This window comes from Myotis yumanensis, unplaced genomic scaffold (assembly GCF_028538775.1).
Source record: "Myotis yumanensis isolate MYYU_CA2020_CCGP unplaced genomic scaffold, mMyoYum1.0.hap1 SCAF_23, whole genome shotgun sequence".
Lineage (NCBI taxonomy): Eukaryota > Metazoa > Chordata > Mammalia > Chiroptera > Vespertilionidae > Myotis > Myotis yumanensis.
In genome coordinates this window covers 10,070,133-10,096,269 of record NW_027223774.1, presented here as the reverse complement: position 1 = coordinate 10,096,269, position 26,137 = coordinate 10,070,133, and the positions used below count along the sequence as shown (strand labels likewise).

At 57.5% G+C, this 26,137-nt stretch overlaps 2 protein-coding genes across 2 annotated transcripts; both read left to right on the top strand.

Moving 5' to 3' along the window:
- The first annotated feature begins 6,946 nt into the window (after nt 1-6,946).
- Nucleotides 6,947-9,899, top strand: KCNJ14 (potassium inwardly rectifying channel subfamily J member 14). Its single transcript, XM_070401804.1, has 2 exons — nt 6,947-7,657; nt 9,312-9,899. Exons 1-2 carry the CDS (start codon nt 6,947-6,949, stop codon nt 9,897-9,899), a joined length of 1,299 nt encoding a protein of 432 aa, XP_070257905.1.
- Nucleotides 9,900-14,133: 4,234 nt separating this feature from the next.
- CYTH2 (cytohesin 2) lies at nt 14,134-21,769 on the top strand. Its single transcript, XM_070401805.1, has 12 exons — nt 14,134-14,331; nt 15,116-15,263; nt 15,353-15,419; nt 16,403-16,521; nt 17,494-17,574; nt 18,049-18,161; nt 18,261-18,409; nt 18,857-18,968; nt 20,906-20,982; nt 21,106-21,177; nt 21,275-21,429; nt 21,515-21,769. Exons 1-12 carry the CDS (start codon nt 14,313-14,315, stop codon nt 21,600-21,602), a joined length of 1,200 nt encoding a protein of 399 aa, XP_070257906.1. The 5' UTR covers nt 14,134-14,312; the 3' UTR covers nt 21,603-21,769.
- Nucleotides 21,770-26,137: the final 4,368 nt, after the last annotated feature.

Genomic DNA, 26,137 nt, shown 5'->3' with positions numbered 1-26,137 from the left:
CCTGTGTCTCTGCCACCTCTCCAGCTTGCCTGGGCTGCAGCCCAGCCGCCTGCCTGGCTGTCCTCCCTGGCTCCCCCTCTGCGGCTCTGAGCTGGCCCCACCCCCTGTCCCCCCCCCTCGGGCCAGGCCTCTGATCCGCCTGTGGACACAGGTTGGGCATCCGGCACAAGGCCCCTGGGGCTAAGGACAGACCGCAGCCATCGGCACCCACCGAGGAGCCCCCCGAGGAGGGCATGGGGGTGGGCCGCCCCACCAGGTATGTGCATGCAGAGGCCTGGGCCGGGGGCCGGGGGCTGAGGGCCCCCCCCACCTCCTCCCACCCCCCTGCTTGCTTGGGCATCTGCTCCAGCATCCCCTGCCCCCCATCCTTGCTATCCCCCCTCGGAGAGGTCAGTCTTACCCTCGGTGACGGTCCAGCCCCAGAACAATCGCTCCCTTTAAGTTCGGTGCCTCTGACTGACCCCATCGGCATTTTGTGCCTTTTTTCACTGCCCCCCCCACCCCACCCCCCCGCGTCCTCCATCTCAATGGAGCCTCTTTCTTGCGCCGTCTCTGCCTTCCATTGGTCTCTGCCTTCCATCTCCCATCTTGCCCTTTCCTAAGACACGATCTCCATGACTTTCCCAATTGCTCCTCATCTGCCTGTGTTGCTGTTCTCTCTCCCTGTGCCTCTGTCCCCCACCCATCTCCCCATTGTCTGTCTGCTTCCCTCTGAATCTCTGTCCCCCTCCCTCTGGGTCCCTGTCACTCAGTCTGTCCCTCTCTCTCTCTGTCCCTATGCCCTTCCGTCTGGGTCTCTCTCCACCACCCCCCATCTCTGTTCTCTCTCTCTCAGGCTCCCTCTCTTCCTGCTCATCTCCGATCCTGTGCCCTTGTCTTTGCCCAGGCTCTGCCCCCACACTCCCTCCTGTCAGTCTCTGCTCCCCAGACCCCACGGGGAGTGAGGGTGGGGGAAATAGCGGGCTCTCGGGGAAGAGTGTGCAGTGTTTCTTTGGGGAGGAAGGGAGGGAGGTTGGGCCTGGGGCGGAGCCTCTTGGCCTCAGATTAGGCAGTGACTTTGACCGAAGTTAAGGCACCTTAAGCCCCCTGTCTCCTTTATATGGAAACATTAAGCTGCTCTCCTGGGGCAGGTCAGGAGGGGGGGCGGGGAGGACTTGAGGCTCTGGAGCCTTTCCCTCGGGCCTGCTCTTACGGGGCAGAGGGTCGCCCTGAGTTTGAGTAGCATCCACCCATGGGAGCTGGGCCATGGGTGCAGACAGGAGGGGAAGCCCCTGCCCCGTCTGCTCTGGGAAACGGACACGGTCGTGTCGGCCTTGGGCTGAGTGTGGGCCTCGGTTTACTTGGGAGGCCGAGTCCTGGGTTGGAAAGGCTCAGAACCCAAACTGGCACCCACCCTCACACTACCTGGGTCCGGCCGGGTCTCAGCCTGTTCCCCACCCTGTGGCCCAGAGCAGTGACCCTGACCTCCCAGCATCCTGAACCGAAGGTGAGCGGTGGGGTCCGGTGGAGCCCAGTGGGTGGGCGGGGACATCCAAAGAGCTCGTCCTGCGGCCCAGCACGTGGCAGGTGCTCAGGACCGCCTATGATAACGGGTCCGTGCTCCGAGGCTCCGGCTTCGGCACCCAAGGGCCCAGGTGGGAGGGACCTGAGCCAAGGGACAGACGAGTGGCTGTTGCCTGAGAAAAGCAAAGTCCCCAGGGTTGTGGGTAGAGACAGGTGAGTGGGTATGAGGAGGCCCCGGCTGGGGTGGGTGCTGGGTCGGTGGGAGGCCAGTTCGCCTGCCCCGACCCTGTCATCTGTGGCACTCAGTACATAGTGGGGCCAGGCAGGGGAGGCCTACAAATGTCTAGGTCAGAACCTGGATCCTGACCTTAACCAGGGGTCCTCAAACTTTTTAAACAGGGGGCCAGTTCACTGTCCCTCAGACCGTTGGAGGGCCAGACGATAGTTTAAAAAAAACTATGAACAAATTCCTATGCACACTGCACATATCTTATTTTGAAGTAAAAGAACAAAATGGGAACAAATACAATATTTGTATTTGCATGTGGCCCGCGGGCCGTAGTTTGAGGATCCCTGCCTTAAACTGCCTCTTCAGGGACTAGCCTCAGTTTCTCGTTTTTGGCAAACCATGTCTTCACAGGCAGAGTAATGATGGGTGAAAGCGGAGTTGGGATACAGCCTGGGTGCTGGACGCAGCCAGGCCCAGGGCACCCACCTGAGCCTCCGGTCTGCCTGGAATGGGGGAAGTGAAGCCCAGGTGGTCACGGGCAGCAGGTGCAGAGCTGGAGGCCGGGGGAAGGGAGGGAGGAGAACCCTTTGGTATTGAACTTGACATTGACTGACAGCCCTCTCTTCAAACTGAGTGCCCCCAGTCCCGCCCGGAAGCCCATCAGGATCCCAGAGCCTGGCACAGGGGCACATCATAGGCATGTGCTTGGTACATGCTGATGGAACCGATCTGCCAAATATTTCACCTCTGGTCCACAGAGGTCCCTGCCACCAGCGTGCCAGATGTTACCCTGCAGCTGCTGGAGGGTGATGAGGTCGGCAGGTCCGTGCCCAGCCCCTTCCCCCCTCCTCTCCACACTGTCTGGCTCAGCGGTTCTCAACCTGTGGGTCGCGAACAATGAAAATACATCCTGCGTATCAGATATTTACATTACGATTCGTAACAGTAGCAACATTACAGTTATGAAGTAGCAACGAACATACTTTTATGGTTGGGGGTCACCACATGAGGAACTGTATTAAAGGGTCGCGGCATGAGGAAGGTTGAGGACCACTGGTCTAGCTGATGAGATTCTCTCCATTTCACAGATGAGGAAACAGGCTCAGGAAGGGATGTGACTCACCTCCAGTCCAGCTAGTAAATGGCAGAGCCGGATTCATTCAAAAGCCCAAGGTTTTTCTTCTGGATCCTTCTTCCTTTCAAGGCGGTGGGATTTTATCCCCATCCCACTGATGAGTAAATGGAGGCTCCAGAAAAGGAAGTCAGTTGTCTCAGGGCACACAGTGGGTCAGCAACTGAGCCAGGATTGGCCCCTGGGTCTATATGACCGGAAGCCCTTCCTGACCTTGACGAAGAAGCCGTTTCCCCATTTTACAGCTGAGGAAACTGGGGCTCACAAAGACTTGCCCGAGGTCTGAGAGTTGGGGGGAGCCTGGGTTTGTTTTGTGTGTGTGTGTGTATGTGTGTTTTTGTAACAGCTTCATTGAAATATAATTCACATACCATACAACTCACACATTAAAGTGTACAATTCCAAGGTTTTTAGTATATTCACAGAGTTGTATAATCATTACCACAATCGATTTTAGAACATTTTAAAAAATATATTTTTATTTTTTTTATTTTTTATTTTTTTTATATATATTTTATTGATTTTTTACAGAGAGGAAGGGAGAGAGATAGAGAGTTAGAAACATCGATGAGAGAGAAACATCGATCAGCTGCCTCCTGCACATCTCCCACTGGGGATGTGCCCGAAACCAAGGTACATGCCCTTGACCGGAATCGAACCTGGGACCTTTCAGTCCGCAGGCCGACGCTCTATCCACTTAGCCAAACCGGTTTCGGCTATTTTTATTTTTTTAAAAGGAGAGAGAGAAATATCAATGATGAGAGAGAATCATTGATTGGATGCCTCCTGCACGCCCCACAACTGGGGATTGAGCCTGCAACCCGGGCATGTGCCCTGACCAGAATCAAACCTGGGACCCTTCAGTCTGCAGGCCAACTCTCTATCCCCTGAGCCAAACCAGCCAGGGTCAATTTTAGAACGTTTTTATCTCCCCAATAAGAAATGCCGTGCCCTAACTGGTTTGGCTCGGTGGGTAGAGCATCAGCCTGCGGACTGAAGGGTCCCAGGTTCGATTCTGGTCAAGGTCATATACCTTGGTTGCGGGCACATCCCTAGCAGGGGGTGTGTAAGAGGCAGCTGATCGATGTTTCTTTTTTTTTTTTTAATATATATTTTATTGATTTTTTTTATAGACAGGAAGGGAGAGGGATAGAGAGTTAGAAACATGGATGAGAGAGAAACATCCATCAGCTGCTTCCTGCACACTCCCTACTGGGAATGTGCCCACAACCAAGGTACATGCCCTTGACCGGAATCGAACTTGGGACCTTTGAGTCCACAGGCCGACGCTCTATCCACTGAGCCAAACCGGTTAGGGCAATCAATGTTTCTAACTCTATCCCTCTCCCTTCCTCTCTGTAAAAAAATCAATAAAATATATTTTTTTAAAAAAAGAAATGCCGTGTCCTCTGGCTATTACTGCCCAATCCTTCCATCTCCACAATCCTAGGCGTGACTAGACTACTTTCTCAATTTGCCCATTCTGGACATTTCATGTAAATGCAAGTATAAAATATGTGGTCTTACCCTAACCCAGCGGTTCTTAACCTGTGGGTCGCGACCCCTTTGGGGGTCGAACGACCCTTTCACAGGGGTCGCCTAAGACCATCGGAAAACACATATATAATTACATATTGTTTTTGTGATTAATCACTATGCTTTAATTATGTTCAATTCGTAACAATGAAAATATATCCTGCATATCAGATATTTACATTGCGATTCATAACAGTAGCAAAATTACAGTTATGAAGTAGCAACGAAAATAATTATATGGTTGGGGGTCACCACAACACAAGGAACTGTATTAAAGGGTCGCGGCATTAGGAAGGTTGAGAACCACTGCCCTAACCAGTTTGGCTCAGTGGATAGAGTTTGGACTGAAGGGCCCCTGGTTCGGTTTTGGTCAAGGGCTTGTACCTAGGTTGCAGACTCAATGCCCAGTAGGGGACGTGCAGGAGGCAGCCGATCAATGATTCTCATCACTGATGTTTCCCTCTCTCCAATCAATAAAAAAAACTTATAAAAAATATATGGTCTTTTGTGATTGGCTTTTTTCACTTAACATAATGTTTTCAAGGTTCAATCATGTTGTAGCGTGTGTCTACTTTTCTTTCTTTTCACTACTGGGTAGTATTCCGTTGTGTGGAACTACCACATTTTATTATCCACTTATCAACTGATGGCCATTTGGGTAGCTCCCAGCTTTTGTCTCTAGTGAACGGTGCTGCTATGATATTTGTGTACAAGTGTTGTGTGGACACTTTTTTTTATTTCTCTCGGGTAATACCTAGGAGTGGTGTTGCTGGATCATATGGCAACTCTATGTTTAATCATTTAAGGAACAGCCAAAACCGGTTTGGCTCAGTGGATAGAGCGTCGGCCTGCGGACTGAAAGGTCCCGGGTTCGATTCCGGTCAAGGGCATGTACCTGGGTTGCGGGCACATCCCCCGTGGGAGATGTGCAGGAGGCAGCTGGTCGATGTTTCTCTCCCATCGATGTTTCTAACTATCTATCTCTCTCCCTCTCTGTAAAAAATCAATAAAAAATATATTTAAAAAAAAATCATTTAAGGAACTCCTGGACGCTTGAGGGTGCCAATTTCTCCACATCCTTTTCAACACGTATTTTCTGGGGTTTTTGTATGGTTTATTATTACAGCCATCCTACGTAGGTGTGAAGTGGTATCTCATTGTGGTTTTCATTAGCATCCCTGATGGCTGACGCCAATATTTTCATGTGTTTATTGGCTGTTCGTCTAACTTTTTTGGAGAAATGTCTATTCAGATCCTTTGCCCATTTTAAAATTGGGTTGTCTTGTTATTATTGAGTTGTAAAGACTCTATATATGTTTGGATACAAATTTCTTAGATGTATGATTTGCAACTATTTTCTCCCACTAGTGAGTTCTCTTTCACCTTGTTAGTGTCCTTTGAAGCACAAAAATATATACTTTGATGAAGTTCAATTTATTTATTTTTTTCCCTTTTGTTGCTTGCACTTTCTGAGCTTGTTTTTTTTGTTTGTTTTGTTTTAATCCTCACACGAGGATATATTTTTATTGATTTGAGAGAGAGAGAAAGGGAGGGGGAGGGGGAGAGGAAAATGGAGGAGGAGAGAGAGGGAGAGGGAGAGAAACATTGATCGGTTGCCTCCCACATGCACCCCCATCGGGGATCGAACCATCAACCTGGGTTTGTACCCTGACTGGGAATCAAACCCGAGACCTTTGGGTGTAGGGGAGGATGCTTCAACCAACTGAGCCACCCGGCCGGGGCCTGAGCTTGTGTTTGAACCATAGGGACCTCAGCGCTGCAGCTCATCTCCCCACCCTGACTCCCTGCCGAGAGCCAGGGACCACTTAGTGCAGCGGTTCTCAACCTGTGGGTCGCGACCCCTTTGGCGGTCGAACGACCCTTTCACAGGGGTCGCCTAAGACCATCGGAAAACACATATATAATTGCATATTGTTTTTGTGATTAATCACTATGCTTTAATGATGTTCAATTTGTAACAATGAAATTGGGGGTCACCACAGCATGAGGAACTGTATTAAAGGGTGGCGGCATGAGGAAGGTTGAGAACCACTGACTTAGTGCTTATGAGCTTGGGCTCTGGGAGCCAGACTGCTAGCAAATCAGCTGTGACCTTGGGCAAGTTAACCATGCTGTGCCTCAGTTTCCTCATCTGTAAATTGGGAAAACAATGCCTTACAGTGTTGTGAGGCTCAAATAAGGAAATTCAGGTAAAGTGTCCACGACAGTGTGCGCACTGTACACGCCGGCCTGTACATTATTGTGGCTTACAATGGCGTTGTTATAGCTACAGTCCTGTGGCTGTGGTTGCTGGACAAGTACCTCCTGTGGTTACAAGCATCACTGTCACGGCTGTCGCAGCGGTACTGTTGTGACTTTCAAGGTGAGCATCTGTCCACCCATTTGCCAGACGAGGCCACTCAGGCCCAGGGAGCATGCCCCCCCCCCCCATTCCTGGCACCTCTGACGTTTCTGCCCATTTCTTGTCCCCGCAGGTGCGGGGCGCCCGCCCCCCACTAGCCCCAGTGGAGGGGCTGTCCCTGCCCATGGGCCTGGCCGAGGCCCTGCGCCGCCTGAGCGGCGCCCTGGAGTCAGGGGCCGGCGCAGCGGGCGACGAGGAGGCCGGGCCCGGGCTGTGCCGCAACGGATGGGCGCCCGCCCAGTCGCCGGCGGCGGCGGGGCGGCGCGGCGGGCGCTTCGTCAAGAAGGACGGCCACTGCAACGTGCGCTTCGTGAACCTGGGCGGCCAGGGCGCGCGCTACCTGAGCGACCTGTTCACCACGTGCGTGGACGTGCGCTGGCGCTGGATGTGCCTGCTCTTTTCCTGCTCCTTCCTCGCCTCCTGGCTGCTCTTCGGCCTGGCCTTCTGGCTCATCGCCTCGCTGCACGGCGACCTGGCCGCGCCGCCGCCGCCCGCGCCCTGCTTCTCCCACGTGGCCAGCTTCCTGGCCGCCTTCCTCTTCGCGCTGGAGACGCAGACGTCCATCGGCTACGGCGTGCGCAGCGTCACCGAGGAGTGCCCGGCCGCCGTGGCCGCCGTGGTGCTGCAGTGCATCGCCGGCTGCGTCCTGGACGCCTTCGTCGTGGGCGCCGTCATGGCCAAGATGGCCAAGCCCAAGAAGCGCAACGAGACGCTCATCTTCAGCGAGAACGCCGTGGTGGCGCTGCGCGACCGCCGCCTCTGCCTCATGTGGCGCGTGGGGAACCTGCGCCGCAGCCACCTGGTCGAGGCCCACGTGCGCGCCCAGCTGTTGCAGGTGCGAGGCCGCGGCCCCAGGGAGGCGGGAAGGTGCACCGGGGTGGGGCCCCGAGGCATTGTGGGAGATGTAGGCCTGGGGGCGAGGCGTGCATTGGACGTGGAGGGTGCGTGGACTACAATTCCCAGCAGTCTCTCAGGCAGGGACCTACTTGCTCTGCTTGTGGCTGAAGTTTGAGTCCGGGGAGCAGTTGTAGGAGATGTAAACCTTAGACTTGAGACACAAAGAGCTTTCTGGGGTTTGAGGGCGCCCCCCCAATGGAATCGTGGGAAATCTAAACCTTGAGGGGCCTGTAAAGGCTCTGAACTCAGAGTCCTCCAGGGCGTGGGAAAGGACCTGGGTGAGGTGGTGTGGGGACGTGTAGTTTTGCGGGTGGTGTAAATGGATGGTGTAAATCGCCGCTCAGGTCTCCAGTTCCAACAGCTATGACTTGAGGCCTGGCCCCTGTGGGGTTGTGGGAGATGTAGGTCCCAGGATGGGGTGCAGCTCACACCTAAGCAGCCGTGGAACACGATTCTTCATGACCTCTGGGCATGGGGCCCTGCAGCCTTGGTTCCCCACCTAAGCGGCCCAGCCTCTCCCACCAGCCTCCTGCTGGGAGGGCTACAGAGCCTTGGTTGGGACACTCTTGAATTGTAGCTTCTTGGCAAAAAAACAAACAAAACAACTCCCATTGGCTCCTGAGTTAGTGGCTCCCTCCAACGATCTGCAAAAGGCGCTTTTTGCTTTCGTGTTTCTAGAATTGTGGTCAAACTGCCCAAATTCTGAGGCTAGCTGCCCTTGTCCAAGTAGACACTTGACCTTGGGCTGAGCTTGTACTTGGGTGAGAGGGAGAACAAGGTGGTGGTGGGAACTGCAGCTCCCAGCAGCAACTGGGGTCTCCTGGAGACAGACAGGTGGGGAAGAATGGGCCCCACCCCCCACCTCTGTCTCCCACTTGACTGAGACAGCAGGACTCATGACCTGGGAGGGATATTGTCTATCCCAGAAGCCTATGGGGTGCTGACATGGCCTGGGAGGTGGGTATGGAACCGATGGGTAGGTGGGGTGAAACTGCCAATACCTGGCTTATGGACTGCGTACCTTCCTCTGCATCACACACAGATACACAGGGGCTGCAGGGCTTGTAGTGGGGGTGGGGGTGGAGGTAGGGGTGGGGGTGCAGAGCGCCCAGGGGCTGGCATGGAGCAGCGGGGAACACAGGATATTGGACCTAGATTGTCATCCTGGTTTATCTCTCTCTGTTTACTGAAAGCCATTTTTCTTTTCCTCTTCTCCAATGGCTGCTTGGATGTCATTCTTATCTTCTGTTTCTTTAACGTTGTCTCTGCTTTGCTGATTTCTGTGGCTCTGCCAATGTCACTCTGTCCCTCTCTTCCTCTCTCCCTTGCCTCTTCCTCGGGTTTCTATCCCCAAACCCCCCCGAGTCTCTGTCCCTCTCTCTTTATCTCTGGGTCTCTGTCCCCTCTTTCTCTGAGCCTCCATCTTCCTCTCCCTGGGCCTCATCCCCTTCTCTCTGGGTTCTTCTCCTCTCCCCACCCTCACCCCTCCCAGTCTCTATTCTCCTTTTCTGCATGTCCATTGCTTTCTATCATCCTCTCTGCCTCCTCTCACCTCCCTGCATCTGTCTTGGGCCCCTTGTCTTTTGCTACAGCCTCGGGTGACCCCCGAAGGTGAGTACATACCCCTGGACCACCGGGACGTGGACGTGGGCTTCGACGGCGGCACGGATCGCATCTTCCTGGTGTCTCCCATCACCATCGTGCACGAGATCGACTCCTCCAGTCCCCTCTATGAGCTGGGGCGTGCGGAGCTGGCCCGGGCCGACTTCGAGCTGGTGGTCATTCTCGAGGGCATGGTGGAGGCCACGGCTATGACCACGCAGTGTCGCTCTTCCTATCTCCCCGGTGAGCTGCTCTGGGGCCATCGTTTTGAGCCCGTCCTCTTCCAGCGTGGCTCCCAGTATGAGGTGGACTATCGCCACTTCCACCGCACTTACGAGGTCCCGGGGACCCCGGTCTGCAGCGCCAAGGAGCTGGATGAGCGGGCAGAGCGGGATTCCCACAGCCCCAAGTCGAGCCTCCCTGACTCGCTGACTGCATTTTGTTACGAGAATGAACTCGCTCTGAGTTGCTGCCAGGAGGAAGAGGAAGCCAAGGAGGGAGATGAGTCGGAGGCAGAAGAGGGGGCTGCCAGCCCCCGAGGACTCACCCCCACCCTGTCTCTGACCCTGCCCCCATGATGCCAGCTGCTGTCCCCCCATTTGTATCCCCTTCCCAGAGGTAGCAAAACGGAGACCCCGGGCCCTCTCCTGGGACTCACAGGTCTGCTGGGTAAATTATTAGCTGGTGAAGTTCTGCCTGCCTAGTGGACCCACCGTGGACACACTGGATCTTAATTCCTCTGCGTTGTGTGCTCCTGTCTGAGACCCCTGTATCGGCCTGATTCCTGAGTCTAAGGGATCCAGGATTCTGGACCACCCAAGAGGCAAGGACTGGTGGTTCTAGATTCTTCTATATGGCTGGTGTGGGTTGTTGAGCAGGGTCCGGAATCAGTGACATAGACTGCTTCTGGGGGAGGAAGTCAGCAGTTCTCAAGCAGCGAGTGAGATCGAGAGTTTATAGGCCTGGATTGGTTTAATATTCAAGGGACTCTTGCGTCTTGGCTCAGCCAAGCAAGAAGCAAGTCATCTTTTTCTAGACCACTTCAGGAGGAAAAAGTATGGAACGCTCCAAGAAGTCAGGACTAACTTGATTGACCTGTAAATTGACTGCCAGTCAAGAAAAGACCTGTGATTCCAGAAAGCCCATGTTTTGAGATTGTTCATCTAGACCAGTGGTCGGCAAACTGCGGCTCGCGAGCCACATGTGCGACTGAAACTTCGTGGCCCATGCGCAGAAGTCGGTTTTCGGAAAGACGAAACAAGTATACAAGACGAGTGCGGATGGGAGAGTTGGAAGGGGTCGACCTCAGCGAACGTACCTCAATCAGATTGAGGATGTTATTAGCAAAGGCCAGCTTAGGAGCACCCTAATTAAGTTAATAACAATGTACGTACCTATATAGTTTAAGTTTAAAAAATTTGGCTCTCAAAAGAAATTTCAATCGTTGTACTGTTGATATTTGGCTCTGTTGACTAATGAGTTTGCCGACCACTGATCTAGACTGACCTTAGATAGTATAAGTACTCCAGAAACTAAAGAGTTGTGTTTCTAGAATGCACAAAACAATGGAGAGTCTGCTGGTCTAGGACGGCAGTGACACATGGGGAGTTCTTGATATCAGATAACTCCAGACCAGTGGCTACAGAACGTCAAAGCAAGGGGAGAATCGATGCTTCTAAATGACCCACAGGTGTGTGTTTTTAAAGTGCCATTCTAGAATGTCCAAAGGAGCCAAGATTCCGTGGCTCTGGATCGACCACAGAGTCAGGGAAGGAGTGGCGATCCTAGACGACTTCTCTGTGGTTCTGAAATGCCAAAAGGAACCAAGGCTTCAGGGAGCCAGAGTTGGTCCGTGATCGAAACCTGGGAGTTCTAAGCGGCTTCTGTAACAGTTGGACTCAGGACTCGATAGACAGCATTTCCGGGCTGACCTGAAGGTGAGGGCCCAGACAAGACCCTGCGGGTAACAGGGCTAGTGGACGGGCAAGGGAAGGGAGGGGGCCATGGCTGGCGAGTCTACAATGCTCTGGAACCCTACACCCCGTGATGTGTATCTATTTCTTAAAGATGTAATATATGTGTGTGTGAGCTATATATATAAAAGCCCGATGGCTGAACAGCAGAACGACCAGAACGGCCGGTCGACCTGTCGCTATGATGCGCACTGACCACCAGGGGGGCAGACGCTCAACGCAGGAGCTGCCCCCTGGTGGTCAGTGTGCTCCCACAGCGGGTCAATCCCCGCAGGCCACGCCCCACCAGTGCACGAATCTGTGCACCAAGCCTCTAGTATATAATATAAATACAGATATATATATTCCCCCACCCCCACCCCATGGTTCTTACAGAAGGGTTAGACATGGAGTTTGAGCTCATTGGAATGAGATCTTTCATAAGGATCCAGGAAGCTTTGCTCTACATCCTAGCTCTGCTTAAGGACTGTGTGACTGGGCACACCACTCCTCTTTCCTCGCCTCGGTTTCCTCATCTGTAACAACGGGGCACTGGAACTTGAACTTCTCCAAGGGCCTTTCCACAGGAATGGTTCCTCACTTCAGGGAGGGGGAAGTGAGGGGAGGGTCCTAGAGACTTCCCAGCTCTCCCTGGTGCAGGGACGCACGGCCTCCCAGGCATGGGAGACGCTCTTGGAGGCCAGCTCTGAGTTTGGACATCTGAAGGACAGGGCAGGCTGGGTGCAGTGCGGGCTGTGGCTATGGGCCAGAATCAATGCCTCCCTCGTCCAGCTTGGCGCACTGTTTACCAGGGGCAAGTGGGTGGTTAGGGGGAGCCTTGTCCCCCAGATTAAACCATGGGCGCCTGGTGATGTGTCTGTGAGTGTGCTTCTGGGGCCTGGCCTCTGCCCATGCTTCTGTCTACCTAAGTGCCCAGCAGGCAGGGAGCCAGCTGCTAAAGGAACCAATGCCTGTGAGGATACGTCCCCACCCCTGTGTCCTAGGACTGAGGGCAGGCACTGTCATTGCCCCTCAGCCTGCCCAGGTGCTGCACCAACCCAGGTCCTCCCTTCTGGTTTCCCTGCCTCCCTTGATCCTTCAGAATCCCCACGTAATAACCGGATGGGATTAATTAGCTGGCTGCCCTCCCAGCTCAGGGAGTCTGGGATAGGGCCTGGGGACCATAGAAATGGGGGTGGAGGAGAATGCTAAGTGTGAGGTGAAGGGACAGGGACAGGGTTCTGCTTGGAAGAAGAGAGAGTGGGGTCGTGGCTGGCCCAGCCTGGGTTTCCACTGGGGAGGGCAGGGGCTGGGCCACTCCTAAAGGTCAGTGAGATTAGGACGCTCCATGTCTAATCTGTCGGTTTAACCAGATCCCAGCTCTGAATCTGTCTCTCCCTGCCTAGCTCATGGGCCGTGAATGAGGACAAGTCCCAGACACCACCTCAGACCCCATGAGGGACCTGCCGATGACAGGGTGCCCGGTTTCTCCATTCTGCTCAGGGTCCTGCACCTGCTTTGGCTGCGAGTCCTGGGAATGAGAGTGGGGTGGGGTTAGGGCCTCAGATGCAGGAGGACTCTGAGAGGAGGGAGGGGAGCAAGAGTATGAGGGGGGTGCACCTGAAGTGAGGCGAGTTGGAGAGAAGGGAAAGGACCCTGAGCAGGGGCTAAGGAATCAGAGAAGGTGGGAGGGTGCTGAGGAAAGGGGAGTTGTCCGGGGAGGATGCTACAACAAAGGGAGGAGCTAGATGGCGCCAAAAAGGCGGGGCCTGTGCTTTCACTATATTTGGCCTTTGCCTATTATCCCATTCTCCTTGACAGGTATCAAACAGCGTAACATTTAAAATATATATATATATTTTTTATTGATTTCAGAAAGGAGGGGGAGAGAGAGAGAGAGAACCATCAATGATGAGAGAGAATCGTTGATTGGCTGCCTCCTGCACGCCCCAGTAACCCGGGCACGTGCCCTGATCAGAATCGAACCATGACCTCCAGGTTCATAGGTCAACGCTCAACCACTGAGCCATGCCAGCCGGACCAAATAGTGTAACATTGAAAAGACAGAATAAGTCTTTTTTTGCACCACTTCTTAACTCTGGAGAGGCTGGGGTGGATGGGAGCGGGTAAGAAAAGGGTCTGGAGAACGGAGGAGCCAGACAGGGAGAAAGGAGGCCAAAAGAAAGGTGAGCCTGGGGGGGCGGGGGGGGGAGCGACCAAAGGACTTGTATGCATGCATATACGCATAACCAATGAACACTGACAGCAGAGGGGTGAGGGCATGTGCTGGGGGTGGGAGTGGCCAGGGAGAGGTCAATGGGGGGAAAAGGAGACATATGTAATACTTTCAACAATAAAGAATTTAAATTAAAAAAAAAAAAGTGAGCCAAAGCTGCTCCCGGTTGCGTGGCAACAGCTGTCGTCAAAAGGAAGCTTGGTTGCTAAGGAGCTGTGGCTCGGAGAACAACCGACAGCTGGGGCCCCGCCCCCTGGAACAAGTGCCGACCCCCAGCATCGCTCCACTAGCGGCGGGCTCGGCGGAAATCGCATCCCGTTGCCCAAAGTCCTGGCGCGGACGAAGCCCTCACGGCTCCCACGCAGTCCCACCTCCAAGCAATTCCTTTCCGAGGCTCCTCATAGGCGGGCAAGCCAGCCACGTGACTTCTTTTGTTTCAGAGGCGGTGCCCAGCCCTCGGCCCGCAGTCTGATTGGTCCGAGGGACCGTCTATCTCCGGCCGACACTGCTACGCCTGCTCCTTGCGCGCTGATTGGCCCAGGAGAACGGTCCTTCGGCATCGAGGGCGGAGCAGACGGGAGGGCCCGGACTGGATTGGGCGGTGTCAAAACGAGGGGCGGTCCCTACTGGCGGGGCGGTTGGGAGGCGAAGGGAGAGTCTTTTCAGCGCTGAGGACTGGCGCTGAGGAGGCGGCGGTGGCTCCCGGGGCGTTTGAGCGGGCTCACCCGAGCCCGCGGGCCAACGCGGAACCAGGCCCGACTGGCGGGACCGCCCCGGACTCCCCGCGGGGCTTCCTAGCCGCCATGGAGGACGGCGTCTACGGTAGGTCGGCGAGGGGTGGGGCCGGCAAGGGGCGGATGAAGCCCCTTGTCCTCCACGTTCCGCCGCGAACGCTGCTCCCGGCGCGCGCCTCTCGGAGCTGCTCGGCACCGTCGCCGCCGCCGCCGCGTTTTTGTGGGGCTCGGGATGGGCTTCCGGCGGGGCCCGAGAGCGGGGCGTTCCAGGCCATTGTTTGGGCCGATCCTGTTTCCGGTGGCGGCGGGAGGGGGCGGGATGAGCGGTGGAGCGGAGGCCGCGGCGGAACCATTCCCCCCGGAGGGGCCGGGCGGAGCCCAGGGGCTGCTGGGAGCAGGAAGGGGGGGCTCTTGGGGGCCCAGGGGTGAGGGAGAAATCTTGGGGCTCCAGAGACCCCCCGGAGACCGTGGCCTCTGTTGCCCCGCCCCCTTCCCCAACTCCCGCGAGCTGTCATCAGCGTCCCCTGCCATAGTTACTTTCCATGGGCCCGGGAGCCCGGACACCCAGGTCCGCGGCTGCATCGCTGAGAATGGAAGTAGGAAGCCAAGGCCTCGGCCCCTTTGCAAGTAATGAGCCCACAGTTCAGACTTCCAGCCGCCTTCTCCTTCAGGCCCGGGTCCCCTTCTTCCCCAGGACTCAGTCCAGGCCCCCAGCCCCTTACCCCGGCAGACATAAGAGGCCTGGCCCTCATCTTCACCCTCCCTCTGAACCCAGGGGTCATGCCCCCCAGCCCTGTAAAAATCCAGATTGCAGGAAAACAGGCTCCCCGTCCCTCCAGAACTGACCTCCATCCAACCCCTGACCCCCCCAGAGCCCCCAGACCTGACTCCAGAGGAGCGGATGGAGCTGGAAAACATCCGGCGGCGGAAGCAGGAGCTGCTGGTGGAGATCCAGCGCCTGCGCGAGGAGCTCAGCGAAGCCATGAGCGAGGTGGAGGGTCTGGAGGCCAATGAGGGCAGGTGAGGACTGGAGCTGGGAACTTGGGGGGTCGTGGGGCCAGGGCTGCCCAGATATTGACCCTCCACCCCCCTGCTCTCTGCCTCTGCAGTAAGACCTTGCAGCGGAACCGGAAGATGGCAATGGGCCGGAAGAAGTTCAACATGGACCCCAAGAAGGTGCTTGGGGCCACGGGGCTGGGGTCAGCCTGGCGGACATCCTGACAGGGTGTGATGGTTTAAAGGCCTACTTTAGGGGGACAGACTTGGTCCCAATCCCTGGATTTCGCGGGGTCGACTGTCCATTTGTTCCCTGAACATTAGCCAAGTGGAAGCCCCCAGACCTTTGTGCTGTGTCCTCCACCGGGTGGTCCTCTTTCCCTTCTTGTTCGTATTTCTGGACCCACTTCTGGTGTCACCTAGACTCCCAGGAGGAGCTGGTGTCTGGTAGGAAACAGAGACAGTGACATGCTCAACGGTGTCATGACAGAGGCCCCGTGGCTGGGGACACTCAGGAGGGAGCCGGGGGCGTCAGGGAGGACTCCCTGGAGGAGGGGAGACTCAGGTCAGGTTTGAAGGAAGAGCCAGTGTTCACCCGGTGGAGGAAGGCATTTGTTCGTGCGGTTTAAGCCCGTTTCCTCCTGCCTGCCTTGGGCCTGCTCCTCCGCTAGCCAGTGCTCGGCCCCTAGAGATGGTTGACTCTGCTTGGCCTGCAGGGAGCCCCTAGACATGGTCACCACAGTCCAGAGCGAGAAGGAGGTCCTCATGGCGCTGGGAGAGCCAGAGGAGGCCGGGGTCCCGCCCGAGGGTTGGCCCTCACGGTTCTTGAAGGACTGCTGCTCACTGAGCTTCTCGCACTATTCCTCCTGCCCCGAGCAGTGTAGCTTGTTCAGTCCTCCAGCAAACAGCCATTGGGCTCCTGTCCCTCGCCAGACCCTGCTCTTGGGGCTGGAATGAACCAGGCAGAGCACAGGGAACAGTGGGTGCCAAGGCTGTATGCTGTGAGGCGGGAGGGAGGCTATTTAAAGGCCTGTGAGAAGCCTGAAAATGACACCTGGCCCTGCTCGGGTAGCGTGGGGTGGGTTTGGGTGCTGCGGTTTCTGGGGAGGTGGTGGGAGTGGCTGTCAGCGTATTAGCACTGAGACCCGGTCCCCACTCACTAGGGGATCCAGTTCTTGGTGGAGAACGAACTTCTGCAGAACACACCTGAGGAGATCGCCCGCTTCCTGTACAAGGGCGAGGGCCTGAACAAGACAGCCATCGGGGACTACCTGGGGGAGAGGTGAGGTCCCACCCCGCTCCTCTGGGCCTCTCCCCCCAGCCCCTTGCATCCAGCTCACTGCAAGCTCCTCTCCTGAGGAGAGACCCTGACAGACTAACCTTCCAGCTGGACTATGACAGGCTGCACTGACACCGGGGCCTGGGGGAACCTGTGGCCATCTGGGGGACCTAGGGACTGTCTGTGAGCATCTCGTCCGTAGGAATGTGTCACAGGAATGTGAGAACTGGGTAGACACTGATGTGCATGGGAACCGTGTGGACAGCTTGGAAGTATGGGGATTAGCAGCAGATATTTGTGGAGCCTGGAGACCCCGTGGAAATCGGGGCAGGAGGACCTGTGTGGACTCTGGGGTGGACGGGGACTGCCTAGAAGTCTAGGGCACGTGAGCCTGGACATCAGTGCACAGGCACCATCTGTGGGTGTAGGGAAGGCGTGGACTGTCTGGACCCTAAGGTGCAGGAGGGCATGCTGGGAAGTCGGGGAGGCCTGGGACCATCTGTGAGCGTCTGAACGTCCGAGGTGCACAGGACTCCCTGGGTGTCTGGGCGCTTCGGGATGGTGGGGATCTAGAGTATATGGAACTTTCTGGACATCTGAGGTGCGTGGGGACTGTCTGGGAATGTGGGAACTGATGCCTGGGAACCTTCTGTATGTGGGGGCCATCTGGACAGCTTCGATGTGTGGCAACTGGGGACATCTGGCATTGTGGGGAACGTCTTTTGGACATGTGGGGGGTGGGGACTGACCGTGCATGTCTGGGGGGCTGGGGGCCACCTCTGGACATCTGAGGAGCCTGGGGATTAGCTGAGAGGTGACAGTAGGCGGAGCACAGACGATCCTCCCCAGAGCATGTTCTGAGTGCCCTGCCCTGGGCCAGGCCAGCACTGGGTGCAGAGTGGTGGCCTCCCCAGTGCTGGGTCCACTCCCACCTTCCCAAACGCCTTTTCTGAGTGCCCGTGCCTGTCCTCCCAGGGAAGAGCTGAACCTGGCCGTGCTGCACGCCTTTGTGGATCTGCATGAGTTCACCGACCTCAATCTGGTGCAGGCCCTCAGGTGAGAGGGACGGGGCTGGTGGGGCAGGAACATGCCTGTCAGGCTCCTTCTTTACAAGCGATGACGCCTGCTCAAAACTAAAATAGAAGCAAAAATCCGGGACTTGGTTGCTGCATGTAACACAAAAGCCCGTGGTAGGGCCTTCAGGCGCAGCTGTCTCCAGATGTTCTGATGGCACCAGAAGGTCAGCTTTATCTCTTGGTTGTGCTCGCCACTGTGCTGGCATTGCTGGCTGCAGGCCTGCTCCCGCGTGATAACAGAAGCCTCTGCTGTCCTCCAGGCCTCGTTAGCAAACTTAGGAGAAAGAGCACTTTCCTTAAATCCACCACAAGTCCCAGAGTCAGTGCTCATTGGTCCGACTGGATCATGTGTCCATACTCGAAACAGCTGCTGAGGCCACAGGTTTGGCGGGACTGAGCGCGGGAAAGGGGTTCCGCCGGTCCTGACAGGGCACCTGGCCCCTTTCCCACGCAGGCAGTTTCTGTGGAGCTTCCGCCTCCCTGGAGAGGCCCAGAAGATTGACCGGATGATGGAAGCCTTTGCCCAGCGGTACTGCCTGTGTAACCCCGGGGTTTTCCAGTCCACAGGTGGGCGCCCGGACCCTGGGGCCTGGCGGGGAGGGGCTGGGCCTGGGGCAGGAGCCAGAGGGGCCGCTGACCTGTGTCCTCACACCCCGGCTGCTGCAGACACCTGCTACGTGCTGTCCTTTGCGGTGATCATGCTGAACACCAGCCTTCACAACCCCAACGTCCGGGACAAGCCGGGCCTGGAGCGCTTCGTGGCCATGAACCGGGGCATCAACGAGGGCGGGGACCTGCCTGAGGAGCTGCTCAGGGTCAGGCCCCCCCTCCTCCCCACAGCCCACAGCCCTCCCCTGGGTCTCCAGTGCCTGGGCGTCCACCTGGGATTCCCCTTTCCACGGACACCGTTTCTTTTCTCTCTCCCCGCTGCCTCTTTCTTTGTCTGTTTCTCTTCCCTGTCTCCGTCTCCGGCCCTCTGACTTCCAGGGTCTTGGTCTCCCTCATTCCCACCTCTGTGTCTGTTTCTGTCTTTAAGAACTCGGCAGGGTCTTCTCTCCATCTTTTCCGTCTTGCCTCCTTTCTCTCCTCCCCAGGGCTCCCTCCACTCCTCTGCTTCCGCTTTCCTTTTCTCCCCAGGCCCCCCCTCCATGGCTGTCCCACCTGTGGTCTCATTGCCACCCCCCCCTCCCCGCCGCCCCCACCAAGAAGCCCCGGGAGGGTCCCAGGGGCCTGGCGTTGCTCACTGGGCTCTCGCCCCTCAGAACCTCTACGACAGCATTCGAAATGAGCCCTTCAAGATCCCGGAGGATGACGGGAATGACCTGACCCACACCTTCTTCAACCCGGACCGGGAGGGCTGGCTCCTTAAGCTGGGTACGTCCCCTGCTGACCCTGCTGGCTGTTCTGCAGGGGGAGGTCAGTGGGCCTGGGCTCCGCTGTGTGACCCCAGGCAAGCGAGGCGACCCCTCAGCCTGTTCGTGCATCTGCGTCAGGAGGCTGAGGACGAGCCGGCCCGTGTGCTGGCCCAGGCGCAGGCCCGGCTGGGGGCTCCGCAGACACTGGGGGAAGCGAAGGGCTCGGGCACAGGGTACTGCCAGGCTGTGCGGGTGGATGGAGTCCCTGACCAGGACGGGAGGGGGCGTGGTGCCAGCAGATGCGGTCAGTTAGCAGGGGTCACGGTGCCTCTGTCTGAGGATGGTGCTTCTCGGCCCAGCCGCACAGGAGAGTCACCTGGGAGCTCTTACACCCGGTGGTTGGCCTGTGAAGCCAGGAGGGGGCAGGACAGCCGTCAGTTATGGTGAAAGCTCCCCAGGTGGCCCTAATGCAGAGCCGAGGTTGCGAGCTGGCTCGCAGCCGGGCCTGGTAATGGTAGGTGCCAGGGGAGTGTTAGCTGCGGCTTTTTAATGGAGAAGCCCTAACGGCTGCTCTGGGAGGCAGACTGACAGCGTCACAGTCCAGTGTGCACAGTGCAGACAGCAGGGCAGCGGGAGGCCCCAGGAAGCCTCCAGCCCAGCGCGAGGCCGGGGCAGCACTGTGCTCCTGGGGCGTCTCCCCTCCCCGGTGTGGGCTTGTGCCCGAGCCCAGGCAGCCTTCTCCAGCATTAGGAGCGGGTCCTGCCCGGGTGCAGACGGCCCCGGTGCACGTGAAAAATGCAAATCACGTCCTCCAGCCAACGCTCCGGGTGCCTGGTTCCTGGGGGGAATTCTGGCTCCGCAGGGAGGGCGTCGGGAGGGCAGCGTCACCAACGATTTCCCCTCCAAACGCCTCCCTCGGCAGCCATCCTTCCCCTCTCCCAGGTGAGGACAGTGAGGCTCCGTCACCACCCAGCCGCTCAGGGCAGAGGCGGCCTTGGCCTCAGGTCTCTGACCCGAGCACGTCTCTGCTTTGTGATCATTAGGAAAAGGCGCCTCTTAGACACTGACACGCAGGAGAGGGGCCTGCGGTGGCTCTGTTCACGGTGGTTAACAGCCATGGTCACTGCTGCTATTCAGTCCCTCTGGCCCCACAAGGAGCCCACAGCAGGGCATCTGGAAGCAGGAAGGCGGCTAAGAGGGCAGGAGGTGGTGCTGAGGTCACAGGGGCAGTTGTGCTGGGCCTGGCTGAGTCCCCACGCCACCTGGGGCCAAGGCGGGGAGGGCCTCCAGGGCACAGACGTGTTCATGGCGGCAGCGGAGGGCCTCCTGGCCGAGGACGTGGGCGGCGTGGTCTGGGGCCTGGCACTGACGAAGGGGGTGCTCATGGCTGCCTCCTGGGCTCAGGGCACTCGCCTCCCCGGGAGGGAGAGGGCCTGGCCCATCCTCCCTCATGTGGATGTAACTGGTTTTCTTCCCTCTCTCTCCCTCCCTCCCTCCCTGCGTGTTTCTCTTTGCTGTTTCTCTCTCTGTCCTACCCCCTGCGCATCCCTTCCCTCGCCCACCCTATTTCTGTTGCCTGTGGCTCTTGGGGGCACCCCACTCTTCTGCCTTGCCTTCTCGCCTGGTCCTGCCTGCTTTCTCGCTGTCTGCCCCAGGAGGTAGGTACACGGCGTCCTCGCTCCCCGTCACTACAGGAGAGGGGGCTGGGGGCTCAGACTCCTGGGCCTGGGCTGACCAACAGGCTTAGAGAGCGGAAAGCCCACCCGGGGGGTGGACCAGTTCCTGGGGCCCAAGCACGCCTGTCCCTGCTTGTCTGTCTGTCTGTCCCACGCGTTGCTTCGTCCCAGGCCCCGACAGCCCGCGCCCCTGTGCTTGCTCTGCCTCTCACCCCCTCCCCCTCCCAGAGGCCCTGACCCTGTGCTGAGCCCGGGCCCCCTCCCGCCCCTTCCCTTTCAGGGGGCCGGGTGAAGACGTGGAAGCGGCGCTGGTTCATCCTCACAGACAACTGCCTCTACTATTTTGAGTACACCACGGTGAGGACGGAGCTGAGCCGTGGGTCCTGAGAGGAGGGGCTGGTGTCGGGGCCGGGGCCTGAGGGAGGAGGGGCTGGGGGTGAGGATTGGGAGGTCCGAGGCCTGTCCGACTTGCTCTTTCAGGACAAGGAGCCCCGAGGAATCATCCCCCTGGAGAATCTGAGCATCCGGGAGGTGGACGACCCCCGGAAACCAGTAAGGCCCTCTCCGTACCCCTTCCTGCCGCAGCGGGGGCTGCTCTGCCCTCAGGCCGGCTCTTACCCACCGCCCCTCCTCTTTGGTGTCTCCCCAGAACTGCTTTGAGCTTTATATCCCCAACAACAAGGGGCAGCTCATCAAAGCCTGCAAAACGGAGGCAGATGGCCGCGTGGTGGAGGGGAACCACATGGTGTACCGGATCTCGGCCCCCACGCAGGAGGAGAAGGATGAGTGGATCAAGTCCATCCAGTGAGCTGGGCTCCGGGGCCCTGGGGGCGGGCGGTGGCTGGGACCAGACCCCCTGGCCTCACCCTGGGCCCCTCCCCTTCCGCAGGGCGGCTGTGAGCGTGGACCCCTTCTACGAGATGCTGGCCGCCAGGAAGAAGCGGATTTCTGTCAAGAAGAAGCAGGAGCAGCCCTGACCCCTGTCCCCCCTCCGTTATTTATTACTGCGCCGCCCCGCCCGGGTGGCCGGACCCCTGGGGCTGGGGCTGTGGATGCTGGCTCCCCGTGTGGAAAACGTACCACCTCTAGTTCCTCTCTCATTATTTGTAATTAACGCACTGTTGGTAATAATTATTGAACTGCTCTCGGCCTGCTGATCTCTCATTTCTCGGGGTTGACAGCTGATGTGCGGCTGTCCATCCAGGGCCAGGAGTGCTGGTCTCTGTTGGGAGCTGTCAGTGGAGCAAAGGGTGCTGGCCAAGAGGGTAACCCCCCCTGGGGCCTCTCGGGTGCTCCATTCTCATTGCGCCCCAAGCCTGCAAGGGTGGTCCTGGGAGGCGGTTGGTGTAGCCGGAGCTGGTGTTGCTTTAGAATGTCACGGGCACGCAGGTATTCCCAGGCGAGGTTGAGGATCTGGATGCCATCTGGCAGCCGGAGCCACGGATGCTGGCCCCTATAGCGGCTTGTGGTCTTTGATGGTGACAAATAATAGCTGTGGGGTTGTGAGCTGGTTTGAGGGACAACCAGAGAGCTGGACGGGCTGTGAAGGGGACCTAGGGAGGGCCTGGGAAGGAGGAGTCCTGAGGAAAGGAGGGGGAAGGCCCAGTAGTGGACACAGCAGGTGGGGGAGCCCTTGCTCGGCTTCAGCAAGAGGTTGCTGGTGTTGGAAGTGGGCTGGGGCCCAGTGGATGGTGCCAAGAGGCAGGAATGCGGTAGATGGACCGGTTTCTCAGCCGGGGATTAACCTCCTTGTGAGGACATTGGACACCCAGCAGTGATAGCGCCGAGAGCCTGTGCTTCTGTAACATCCTCCCGTTTCCCGGGAGTCACAGCCTCTGGAGTGTAAGGACTGAGGGCGCCCCCAAGAGCCAGGTCCGGGCCTGTCCACCTGTGCCCTCCAGCTCGGGGCACGCATGGTGTCCCCTTGGGGGAAAGAGGTGGTTTGGCAAATTGGGAGACCCCGTGTCGCGCTCCTGTGCCCAGATGTGCAGCTGAGGAGTCTCCAAGAACCACAACTCTGGCAGGTCCCTGGACTGACACTGCCCCGCGGAATGCAGTTCCTCCCGCACCCTGCATCCCCCGGACGTTGAACCCCTAAGAGATTGCTCCTGGTGGGGTGGGGTGGGGTGGGGTGGAGACCCTCTCCCTTGGGCAGGGCTCCTAAGTGCAATAGCAGTCACCCTCTCCTGCGAGAGCCGGACCACAACTCCTGGCAGGCTGTGCTGCTCTGGGCGCCCCACTGCCGGGAGAGTCATTCCCGAGGTCTCCTGGGAGTTGTAGTTTCTCAAGACAACGCTGTCAGATTTACCGTAGCCTGGTGCCCCACCAGGTTGGGAAAAGAGGCCCTGACTGCTTCAGCCCCCAGGGGCTGAGGGGAAATGGATTTTCTGACTCCTCCCCAAGATTCCGTGGAAATGGAGTCATCCACCCAAGAAGGTTCTGGTAAATGGGAACCTTGGGTAAATGAAGGGTCTCGACACTCTCTCACCGGATCCTGCGCTCCTCCATGGAATGAATCCGTGGGTCCTTAGTGCCAACTAGCGGGGAAGCAGCTGGCTCAGTGGAGAGGCCCTGGAAGAGCATCCCAGGCAAAGGGAACAGAATGTGCGTGGTGTGTTGGAGTAACTGACAGCAGACCAGTCTGCCTGTTTGGTGGTGAGGGTGGGGGAGGGTGACAAAATGAAGGGGGCGGCCTTAGCCGGTTTCTCAGGGGTTAGAGCATCAACCTGAAGACGGAAGGGTGGCAGGTTCAATTCAGGTCAAAGGCACTTCCCTCGGTTGCTGGCTCAATCTCCCCCTCCCCCCTCCCCCCACCCGCTGGGGTTGGGGCATACCAATCGATGTGTCTCTCACATCAATGTTTCTCTCTGTCTCCCACCCCCTACCTTTCACTCTCTGAAGATCAATGTGAAAAATATCCTTGGGTAAGGATTAACAACAACGACGAGAGACAGAGAGAGAGAGAGAGAGAGAGAGAGAGAGAGAGAATGGAAATGAAGGGGATGCATGGGCCTCATCATTCGGTGCCAGTACTTGGAATGTGTTCTCAGTAGGTGGAGGCCATCCAAGGGGTGATGTGGTGCATTTGGGTGGAGGCTGTAGGCAGGGCCCGGGGCTGCTACAGAGTAGTTTGGACGTGAGCGGCTGGCGGGCGGGCGGGAGGGAGGCTAGCAGGCTGTGCAGTCAGCCAGGGGAAGGGTGTGGCTGCAGAGGCGGGACAGTGGCCCCTGTGAGTCCTTTCGGAAGAGGAGCCAGTAGGACTTGCTGAGGGCAGGGTCAGCTGGGATTCTGGCTTGAGTATCTGGTGAACGGCATTGCCATTGAGTGAGATGATCAAAGAGGGATTTTTTTAATGTGGTGGTGGGAAATCAGTGGTTCTGTTTTAGCCAAATTAAGCTGGATTGTCGGTGGATCATTCAAGTGAGACTCTAGTCATCTCAAACTTGCCCTTCAATGGCCCCCCCGCCCAATCTCTCCAAGGACTAAGAATTCTAGCTTCCAATTCCCTCCTCTCCCAGGACCCCAAACTCCCAACCCCCTTGTTACAGGTGACCCTCCAAAATCCATATGTTGAAGTCCTAGCCCCCAAGATCTCGGAATGTGACCTTATTTGGAAATAGCATCATTGCAGATAAAATTAGTGAAGATGAAGTCACTCACATGGGCCCTAATCCAATATGACTGATGTCCTTCCTTCTACCAAGGGATATTTTGAACACAGACACACACAGGGAGAATGCTGGGGAAAAATAAAGGCAGGGGTCGGAGCGATGCCTCCTCCAAGGAACCCCAGAGACTGCCAGCAAGACACCAGAAGCTGGGAGAGAAGCAGGGGACGGGCCCTCCCCTCAGCCTCAGGAGCACCGGGCCTGCTGGCACTGTGATCCTGGACGTCTAGCCTCCAGCACCAAGTCAATCAATGTCTGTGATTTAAGCCTCCCAACTGGTGGTGTTTTGTTAAAGGAGGCCTAGCGAACCGATGCACCCCTCCTCCCCCAGGCCCAGGAGCCCGGGCCCTCACCGCACGCCTGGCGTGGTCCAGGCAGCCCCCTGCCCCGGCAGGCATGTTCCCAAGGTCAGTTCCACCACCACCAGGTCTACTGGTGGCAGCAGTGGGAAGAGGCACCCACTACGTCCTCTCTCCCCCTTCCTCCATCCCCCAGACTCAAACGTGACCCTCATGCCCTCAGAGTCCACAGCATCCTCGCTCAGTACCTTCTCCTGGCCCCCTCCCTCCTCTCGTATCCAAACTATATCCCTCAAATATGCAAACGAATCCGGTACCAAGGTGATGGGGAACAGGCTGAAACCAGGAGAAGAGAGCTAAAAAAATACAGACCCCGTCAGAGAGAGATGGAAGCACAGTCAGCCCAGAGTCAGGAGGAACCAAGGAGCAAAACAACGAGACAAAGACAAGGCAGAAAGGCAGAGTGGAGACAGGAAGGCCATCGGGAGACACGGCCGAGGGAACAGAAGTAGACACAGTGGCCCTGGCCGGTTTGGCTCAGCGGACAGAGCGTCGGCCCATGGACTGAAGGGTCCCAGGTTCCATTCCAGTCAAGGGCACATGCCCGGGTTGCGGGTTTGATCCCCACCTGTGGGTCTTGCAGGAGGCAGCCGATCAATGATTCTCATCATTGATGTTTCTCTCTCTCTCTCCCTTCCTCTCTGAAATCAATAAAAAAAAATATATAAAAAAAAGTAGAGACAGCGAACTCAAAGAAAAAGTAATAGAATTAGATGAGAAAAGAGGCCGAGGGACAGACACAAATGGAGAGATGGGAAGATTCCAGGGCAGGTGGTGACCAGAACGGGGGGCCGGTGAGACGCGGAGCTGAGAGGGACAGAACCGAAGGGAGAGATGCCCATGGAGAGATGCAGTTAGGGGAAGGCCAGAGGCCAGAATGCCGGGGAGGTCACAGGCAGAAACGGGTAAACTGAGGCAGGGCCATGCTGAGGCGTGTGGGATGTGGCTGGTCAGCGTAGGTTGCTGGCAGGTCCCTCCTGGGCACCCCTCGCACCAGGCCTGGCCCCGGGACAGCTTCTGGCCCCCGCCACCGGCCGCCTTGTGGCAACAGCTCTGGCCCCCACCTGTGACCATCCCTAGCCTTTACCAGTGCCTCGCGGCCGCTGGTGAGCCAAGGCTGCAGCCGGGCAGTGACGCTGACCTCGGAGCGGGGATGCAGGGAGCGGAGCCAGGCGTCTCGGCCCTCCTGAGCCTTGATGTTCCCGTCTGTCCGCCTGGGTGGTGAGGATGGCGACGGCTCCTGGGTGGCACCTGCCCCCCGCATCCTCCCCCCTTGGCCCCCCGAAACACACAGAGGCCCCGCATTCCTCCAAAAAGTTGTTTTTGTCTTTTTTAAATAATGTGAAAATGCCACGCGAAGGTTTGAACCAGAAGCCCCTCCAGGGGCCAGGCTGGGGCGGGGAAGGGGAATCGTGAGATGGGGGGTCCAGGTCCCCCGAAGCCTGCGGCCCCGTCTGAGGCGGGAGAGGGTGAGGAGGGGCCTCC